The following is a 9,895-nucleotide window of genomic DNA, read 5'->3' on the forward strand; positions in this document are numbered from 1 at the left end:
CCAAAGAAAAGTATCCAGTTTCTTGGCTGAAAGTCAAAATGTCCTTGGTCTCTTAGCAACATACTCCGTTTCAAAGGCCAATAATGTCAAAAATATTTGGAAGCTTGTATCTAATCCTTAAAAGATTTTAGGGTTACCTCTTCAGAGGGAGGGAAATGTTGGAGGGGAGGGGGTGGGCATGGGTTTGATCAAAACACCTTATATGCATGTATGAAATTCTCAAAAAAGTGTTTGTAAAAGTTAAAAAATAATTTTAAAAATTCCATCTTCAAGGGGTCCTTTCCCAAAGAAAGTCACATTCACAGGTTCTAAGGATCGGGACGTGCACGAGTCTTTTGGACAACACCATTAGCACGCTCCCAAAAGGACATGACTTTGATTTCTTAAAAGTAGAGCTTTCGGACCTGTAATCCATGAGGTGCTACCTTGGTGATGAAATGAGATGGCTTACCATCCTCATCCACAGCAGGGACTCTGAAAACACCCAGAAGGGAGCTGAGGTCACAGTCAGCCAAGAGCACACACGCAGGGTGTCCTCCTTCCTGCGCCAGAGGGGACCCTGGCAGGGGAGGCTGGGCTCTGCCACGGAGCACTCTGTGGCCAGCTGTTCACTGGGCTCCTTAGTGCCCTGGCTCAGTCTGTAGCCCACTGTGAAGATGGAAGTTTTAATTAACGTCTGCTTACCAGCACGTTGACTGTACAGCTCATGCGGTTTTCTTTGTTTTCGTCATGCATGATGGTTCTGTAATCTAGAAGCCTCTCCATCAGCCGCACCACAAGTTTCACAAAAGTTTCTCCTGTCTTGGCGAGGTATTTATGCTTCCTGCAGTGCTCCAGGAGGCTGAGGTATAATTATACACACCTTGTTAACCACACTCCGAAAAAGAAACTCAACTTGAGTTGCAGCTTTAAATATTTCCCATTATTAACACATTTTAATTATTTGTGGCCTACGAAGTTCATTGTAGTCTAATTGCAAGTGTCTGTGTATCTCTTCTGACAGAAATCCCACTGCGGATCAACACTTACATTTTATCAAATAACACTTTGTACTGCTCGTCCCCTCCACCTCCTTCTACTTCATGATCCAGCTTGGTGATGATCTCATTTTCAAACTGTAATTAAACAGAGGAAGCGTAAATAATCAGCACTGCTGACGGTCCACTTTACGGTGTGGGCGTCAACAATCAACAGCATGTACATTGGTGGGATCAATGTCGGATACTTTGAAGACCGATTTTGGTTCGGAGATGCTATCCCCAAGCCCCACAGTCTTCTGAGGCAGCCCTCATTCCCTCTAGGGGTTAAAGGAGCCCAAACACATACAATGCCAAGAGTAAGAGGTGGAAAAGGAAAGGCAAGAACCGTAGGCAGTGGAACCAAGGAGAGAAGTACTAGACTTGATCCCTAGGAACAAGCACCATCTGAGATAGGGTGACGGCTCTAGAGGGAACAGATGGCATTTCACTTGCTAGCAAAGAGTTCCTGGTAATCTGAAAACATCCACTGGGCCCTTTACTGCCACCCCGGGAGGGAACTTGGTGAATGTCTTACTCTAGTTCAAACAAGGTCATTAAAAGCAAGAGGTGCAATGTCCCAAACAACAGATGGGCATCCACCTCAAGACCATCTCTCAGCCTGGCCTCAGCTCCCCAGTGCTCTCCTGCTGGATGTCTTGAGGATCAGAGCTGACTGAATGTCACACCCAGGCTTTTCAAAACCCTCTAAATTCCAGGGAGATGGAAATTTCCCGAATGTTTCTGGGGCTGAACAAATTAGAAATAACCACCTTGACAGTGATGAGTGCTTTCCCATCTCCTTCCCTGATAGCACTGAGAATTTAGACAGGCAAGTTCCAAGTCACAGAAGTACATGGAATTATCTGCCCAGGTACGCAGATAGGTGTGTGGGGTGGGGTGGGGGAATGACTGTTCCCCTAAGGATGGTGATACCCACACTGTGAACCAAAGGAATGTGAGGCAAGGAGAGAATAGGGGAAGCAAATGAAATTTAGGGTTCAGAGAGCAAGCCTACTGTGGTATGGATGCAGGGGTCTCTGGGGTCCCTTTAAGGTGTGCCCAAATACCTGGTTCTCAATCACAATCCCCAGGTCCCCCATGTTGATTCGGTTCCCATGAAAACGTCAGCCAGGCAAGAGGCAAAGTTGCCATTCCCCCTGGTCACTGTTCTATCCCACGGCCTAGAATGCAGCCTGAGGTAGCTATTCCAATGAAATGAACATGTTACCCAAGCACATAAAACATTTGTTTGGTATTGTCTGTTTTGTTTCATGTAGCACAGGCTGGCCTCAAACTCAGTATGTAGTGTAGTGCCCGCGCGTGTGTGAGTGTACTCATGTAGTGAAATGCCACAGAGGTCAGAAGAGGGTGTTGGATTCCTCTGGAACTGGAGTTAAGGACAGTTCTTAGCTGCCACGTGGGCTCTTGGAATCGAACCTGGGTCCTCTGCAAGAGCAGTCTTAACCACTGAGCCATCTCTCCAGCCCCAATAAAATATATATTTTTTAAAGTTAGGACTTTTAGGAATACGGAGAAGTTCCACTAAAGGGAAAAATTGGCCTTTTTCTTTTTTCTACCTGGATTCTCATGAAAATGACTTTTGCTGCAAAATCACAACCCTTTGCCACCAGCCAGGAACCACTCCGCTCTTTATAGAGAACCTTCCTTCAAGTGAGCATTCATCTTGAAACCTAACACAAGGGAGATCTCTTGCAATTGGTCCCATAATGGCATTCCAAGGCTGTCTTGTCTTCCAGGGGGAAACCACACTGGGCCACCAAAGACCAAAAGTGTGACAAGCATGCCTGTTTCAGAACAAATAATTGAGAAATAAAAGATTGTGATTCAAACATAGGATTCAACTGCACATTGATGAGGATTGTAACAGAGAGCATAGAGAGGTCAGAGGAGCATGCCTTACCTCAACACAACAGGCAGACCTTACAATTGCTCACCACGCCCCAGTCAGCATATTAAAATGTGGATTCTACTTTTATGAAAACAACATAGTTTCTTTGCCCCCATGTAAAGCTAGCCCTCACAAACACAGGCAGCAGTGGGGAGCTTTAACTTCTTAAATATGCCGCTTATCAAATTTTGATTGATGAATTCAATGTTTTCTTTTTAAAAAAGTGGTTGAATGATAAGCCCATCAGAACACAGCTGATTCTAATTTTACTAACTCCTAGTCTAAAGTATGGCAAGGCAACAGGGTTGCCACCCTGGGCTGTGTACCAGCAAGGTTTCAACACAGGGGTCTTCCGCCTGCCTCCCACTATAGGGTCTTTATTATTTTTTAAATACTTTATGATTTTTATTTTATGTGTATGAGTGCTTTGCCTTCACGTGTGTAAGTGCAAAGAACACAGAGGCCAGAAGAAGGCATCGGATCCCCTTGAAACTGGAGTTACAAATGGTGGTTAGCTGCCACGTGGGTGCTGGGAATCGGACCTGGTCCTCTAGAAGAACGGCAAGTGTCTTAACCGCCGAGCCAGCTCTCCAGCCCCAGTCTTCATTAATTTTTACAGAACACAGTAGAATCAATATGTTAGTGTGCTGTGAACTGTTATCATAAACAGAATTAAATGATCCCGTTCCAATAAGCTGGAGACAGTCCGTTTGCTGACAGAGCGGGGCTGGATTATAGAAGCCGTGCTGATTTTGTTGCTCAGCGCTATTCGGCAGCGCGCTCTGTGGCTAGGATAAAATTAGCGCGTGTATGCGCCACTCGAAGGTGGTAGAGGCTCACTTATGTAATGAGCAGAGCCATTATATTTTCCTCTCTTTTCTGAATCACCAATATTCCTACAAAAATATCTACAGGGTATTCAACATAAAATATCGAACAACACATCTCCAAGTCTCTGATATCAGAAGCCCCCAGAGACCATGAGAGGAAAGTGACCCCTGAAGGCATTGGGAAGGGCACGTTTCAACTGAAGGTGATGGAGTAAGAGGCTGTGTGCACAGGAGCATCCGTGTCGCTAATTCAATTAACTTTGGAGCTTTCTGGATTCACTTCCCAAGTCAGTCATGGGCTACTGGATACTGTCTCAGAGACTATGAAGGAGGATCCCAGCCACAGACTCTGAAAGCCAATGACAATTCACTTAGGATGCAGAATTTGGGATTAGATTTACTGCTATTAAAAAATTATCTCTGTGCATGCGTGCAGCGTGCATGCAGTTGTGTGTGTGTGTGTGTGTGTGTGTGTGTGTGCAGTTGTTTGTGTGTGTGTGTCTGTGTGTGTGTGAGAGAGAGAGAGAGAGAGAGAGAGAGAGAGAGAGAGAGAGAGACAGAGAGGACAACTTGTGGGAGCCAGTTCTCTCTCTCTCTCTCCACCCTGTGGGTCATGGGGATTTGCAGTGGGAGCCTTTATCTGCTGAACCATCTCGCTGGCCCTGTTATTATTATAAAATCAGACCTGCATTTTCAGGCATCCAGAAATATTAATCATACCCAGGGTTACGTTGGAGCCTTACAGGAAGTTGGTACAAACAATTCAGGCTCAGAAATCAAGGACTCCATGGCTGTGGTCTACTGCCTCTGACAGCACACAGCTTTCCTGGGTCACTGCTTGTGACCCTTGGCAAATGGTTGCCCTTTGCTCAAAGTGCTCTTTCTCCCTGTTCTCATGAAAACATGCTCAGAAGGCACTGCAAGGCAGGAACCTTGGTGCCTGGCCACTTGAGGGTCTTGGAGAACACCAGGGAGTCCCCTTTACTATCTTTTCCACACAAGCTCCATGGCATTTACCAGATGGTATGAAAAGCATGAAGAAGGTGGACTGAACCTGAGTGGAGAATATGGCCAGGCCAAGAGGAAGGCTTCACAGAGAGTAACTGGCACTTAAAACCCCTGGTCTCTAGCTCCCATCATGATAGCCTGGAAGAGACAGATGCCCCAGTCTGTCACTCGGCCTTTAGTTTGTGCTCAGGCACACCAATATTTTTTATGTGGATTATACTCCTCTTCCCTAACCACTCTGAAAATGTAATTACATAATTAATCTTTGGCATTCCATCCCATATTCTAATACCCCCCACATCCTCCTTGTTAATCAAGTAAGCAGTTCTCTGACCATGAAACTTCTGTGACCACTCAGGAGCTGGGAGACCCCAAAAGCTGTGCCCTTGGAGCAGCTGCGCTGGGCTGCCGTCTGCTGCCTGGCTGAGACGTCTTGCAGACACAACACAGCTTAAGAAAGACTTTTATCTGAGCACAATTACGGTGGATTCTGGGAAGATGGCCACAGAGGGGGCCGGGTTTGATTTAGTTGAAGGAGATTACGGGAGTCTGAGGATCTCTTCGCTGGAAGGGCTTTAAAGAATAGACTTCAATATAATCAGAACTCCCGGAGTCAAAGGTGCTGGCTGTCAAGATCTCTCGTACCACCTTTGGGTCTGAACTCACTGAAATCAAAGTCTAATTCCCATGCCATGATGCCACTCAAAGCAACATGATCAAGTATTCTTTTGACATGGAAAGCGTAAATAAATGAACGGGAAATAAAACTCCCAATGAATTAGAGAATAAACAAGATAAAAAATCGTCACCAAACTTATTCACATTCATATTACAGTGCAAAATATATTGACTTTTCCACTGGGCAGAAGCTGCCAAGGTTCACTTGGGTTACTCTATTATTTACTTAAGGTTACTGGCGTGGGCAGTTGGAAGATATTATTCAAACAGGAAACACTGACGACACCAAGATTACTCATGTTCTAATACTGTTACAAGGAAATGGGAATTTCTGGAAGTTGTGGAGTAATTTACCGAGTCTCACAAAGATGACATAAAACAGCTCCATGATTGAAAATATGATTCCGCCGCGGAGCCTCTTCCACGCCATTATTAATGGGATGTAGCCCACATGGTCATTTGCTGCAATTCTCCTCTGTTAGCTCTGTATTTTCCAAAGGCATAACAAATGGAATTCTTTAAAAAGATGTCAGGAGAGAATTTAAAGCTTTTTTTTTTTTTTTTTTTTTTTGCCCAAGCCTTATCTAAATGTTACACAGAAGCCAAAATTACAAGATTGGTAAAACTGCCCTTCTGACTACTCAACAACCACCTTTACCAAGTCCTGGGTTGCCGACATGGATGATAAGTAGGGCATCAAGATGTGGACACCCCCGACTTCTCTGAGGTCCTGTACTACCATGATAGGAAGCTGAATGAGTCCTGGAGGAACAGCGGGAGAGGATGGCAGAATGACGATCATGAAGGGGGTCTCAGGACTGGAAAAATCAGTCTTTACCAAGTCCTGGGTTGCCAACATGGATGACAAGTAGGGCATCAAGATGTGGACACCTCCGACTTCTCTGAGGTCCTGTACTACCATGATAGGAAGCTGAATGAGTCCTGGAGGGGTAATGGCAGGTGGAGGAACAGCGGGAGAGGATGGCAGAATGACGATCATGAAGGGGGTCTCAGGACTGGAAAAATCAGGCACCTGGACTGCTGGAGACAGGTGGAAAAAGCATGCGAAACAGGCTTCTGTGAATGGAGGCTCACGTGGAGAGGGCAGAAAAAATGAGATGGGAGTTCCGTGGTCGATGGTAGCTGCCACAGGGTGGGGAGGGATCCCCCAAGGACACACGACAGAGGCCTCCAAGTGGAGACTCTTGCGTCTGCTACAAACAGATCATGATGTCTTTCTCTCAAAGGATAACAGGTCTGTTATACTGTGTATGTTGGCCCGTAGGACCTATATTAACTGTGAGCAGAAAAGGATTTCTGGAAGAACATATAGAGCCTCTTATTTCATACACTTCTGTCTGGTCCAAGATCCTTCACATTGGATCATGGCTCTACCTGTTGGGGCCCAGTCCCTGCACAACCTGTTCCCACTCTCGGTCCACAGACCTTCTCGCTATTATTGATGCTTTGCTTTCTGAGACTCTGCTTTTGAGACAAGGAAGGTCTCATGTATCCCACACTCACTTCAAACTCACCATGTAGCTGAGGATGACCCTGAACTTTTGATCCTCCCGCCTCTGCCTCCCAAGTGCCGGATGAGGTGCATACTGCCATGCCTGGTTTTATGAGGTGTTGGGAATCAAACCCAGGGCTCTGTGTATGTTAGGCACACACTCAACCAACTGAGCCACACTCCTAGCCCCCACAGACCTTTGTGGAACTGAGGAACTGACTCCTCACAGTGAGATCTGTCAAGAATTGAAGAAGTCAAGCTGACTCAAGGCAGAATATATAGTTCTGGAAAGACCATCCCAGGCTACAGGAGGTGATTGAGTAACTCTAGGCTACACCCCAACGCACCACAACCAGAGTCCAACCAATGCCAGGACCCTGGGGAGACAGGACGGGGCAGGAACACAGCAACCCTGCAGGAAGTTTTCTGCTCTTGCAAAAATGGAGACAAGGGAGAACCGGACTCCTGGGGGCATTTGCGGGAAAGAACAGTTTAATGAATGCCTGCCATTGTGCAAGGGCAGCCACTCCAGGCAACTTTGGAAAAGCCAATTTATAGCATATGCTTTTGAAGCCCCAGACATGGCTAAATACAATTGAATCTTGAGCAAAATGGCAGGTTTCCTCCCAGAACCCAGTAGATCGCCTTTGAGCTCCAATTGCAAGCAGTCTAACAAAGTCACAGTACATATTTCACAGACATCAGCTTATCAACTGCCTCTTTAGAAGAAATTGCATCGTATGTTCCAAATACTACGGTTGCATGAAAACAAAAAGTCCTAGTGTCTTCCCCTCGCTCCATTAGGTTTGCACATCTGCAATAAAAGCGGGAGCAGTTTAAGCTCTTCTTGATGAGACTAACCAGGTTAGATAATTGCATTTGTGGCAGATTAGTTAAACAGCAGCCAACCATCCCTGTCCCAGCAGCTCTTGAATGGAGAGGCAGGCTGGCCAGCTGTTCATGGAGGCTGAGCTCATGCCCAGTCAGGACATAACTTGTAGACGTTGCCTACAGGAATAGGGGCTATGCCTTTTGCTTTAAGAGAACAGACTGATAAGGGCTAGTCAGATTGAGAGCAGGAAGAGATTAGTAGGGAGAGCCCTGATGTGGAGGACCAGTGATGGACAGACAGGCCAGGGGATGACAAGGCTTCCCAATTGACTACCATCAAGAGGCCAAGGCCAGTGTACGTAACCCACACCCAGAAGACCATGTGACCAGCAGAAAAGTGTGACAGGAAGGTGGAAGTTTGGGAAAGAGGCCACCGAGGCATCTTCCTGGGAGGCTGAGGTAGGAAACTGATCTCTTCCCAGTCCACAGGGACTGACTTACAGAGTGTTCCCTCAAAGGCCCATGTGACAGGCTTTGTCTACAGGGTGGCGCTTCAGGAAAACCTTCAGTGGGGGGAAGTGCTTAGGTCAGTGGGGTGTGATCTTGAGGGAGACAGTGGCCTTAGCTCTTCCTCTCCCTTCCTTTCCTAGCCATGGGGTGAGAGTTTTGTTCCACCACAGGCCCCTGCTATGTCGTGCTGCCTTGTTAAAGTCCCCAAACGACAGGGCCAACTGATCACGGATAGACACCTCTGCAACAGTGAACCAAAACAACCCTTCTCTCTTTAAACTGACTATCTCATTTATTTGTTCTGATGAGGGAAAGCTAATGAACACAAGATTGTTTTTACAAGTTTTAGGATTCCTTTTTTTTTTTTTTCACTTCAGAGGCCTTCAGTGTATGTTACCTGTGTCCCAACCCAAAAGGGAAAATAGCCAGAGAGTCTTAACCAAAACGCTGGAGCTCGGGACTTTTCTTAGCCGGATACATGTCTCTTTCGAGGACCTGCATCTTGTGGCTGTACTTCTGTTTACTGACATCCAAGTGAGGCATGTCTTAAGTCAATGGAGTTGCTTATAGGGTACAGGCTGGGGTTCAGTGTGCTGGCTACTCTGTGATGTTATTCCAAGAGCTTGAGGTTGAATGCCCGAAGGGAGGAAAGTGTTTAGAGTGGAGGCTCAGCTCCGTGGGCCTCACAGATGTCACATCACTTCCCAGAAAACCTGTGGTAAATAGGAATGTTTGAAGCACTTCTTTAAAAGATTATTGTAAGATATTTTGAATCTACCACCAGACAGGAACCAGACAGCGCTTGAGGGGAAGGGTAACCAGTGACTTGCGTCTCATTCATCTTCTGTTACCCTCGACCTTTATTTTGACCCAAAGACTACGTTAAAAAATGACAAATGCTATAGATGGCTTTAATGGCTTTTGATTTGAGTTTTCTGAGCTAGTGACATTTATCTATATAAATATGATTTTCTCCCTTTATCTGATTTTTTAATTTGATAGCAGTTTTCAGAAAGTCTTTCTTTGTGTTTGGTTCACATAAAATTCAAAACGTCAGATGAATTTTCTGCCTAGGAAAAAGTATCTTAAATTATAATGTATAGTTTCCCCAAGCCTGCAGTGACAATGGCACCAGGACCTAGAGGCAGAGGTAGTGGAGAGAGGTCAAGCCATGTAGCAATAACAGCAAACAATTTGGCAATAATGTCAAAAGTTACAAAAGCATTTTGAATTGGTAATTGCATTTTTGGGGATGTAGACTGGGGGAACATTATAAATGAATTTAAGCTATGTGAAGAAACAGGCTCACGGTAGGATTACTGGAAACAATCCAGTGCCCAGGCTAAGGGGATGAAAAACAGTGTCAAGCTGCTTCTTAAAGTGTTAGCCCACGTTAGGATCACAGTTTCTATAACGTAGTCAGGGAGATGCCTTTTATATAGTGTCAAAACAGAAGAACATAACAATAAAGTCCAGACATATTTTTTTTAATTTACAGGTATAAAGATTGACAGTGAACCAGAGAAATAAAAACTGCTCTTCAAAAATGTATGATCTTTAATTTTTTAAAAATTAAAAGAAAGAAGAGAAAAACAAA

General features: G+C 45.3%; 1 protein-coding gene across 1 annotated transcript in view; it reads right to left on the reverse strand.

Annotated features, from left to right (window-relative positions):
* Positions 1-9,895, reverse strand: part of LOC103733379 (dedicator of cytokinesis protein 1) — a 362,643-nt gene that overhangs the window by 75,002 nt on the left and 277,746 nt on the right. The window contains exons 11-12 of the mRNA XM_008832196.3: positions 1,030-1,115; positions 685-841 (exon numbers count right to left, since the gene is read on the reverse strand). Coding sequence (XP_008830418.2) covers positions 685-841; positions 1,030-1,115 — 243 coding nt within the window. The remainder of the gene's footprint in view (positions 1-684; positions 842-1,029; positions 1,116-9,895) is intronic.

Source organism: Nannospalax galili, unplaced genomic scaffold, assembly GCF_000622305.1.
Source record: "Nannospalax galili isolate Female #2095 unplaced genomic scaffold, S.galili_v1.0 scaffold810, whole genome shotgun sequence".
In the NCBI taxonomy this organism is placed as follows: domain Eukaryota; kingdom Metazoa; phylum Chordata; class Mammalia; order Rodentia; family Spalacidae; genus Nannospalax; species Nannospalax galili.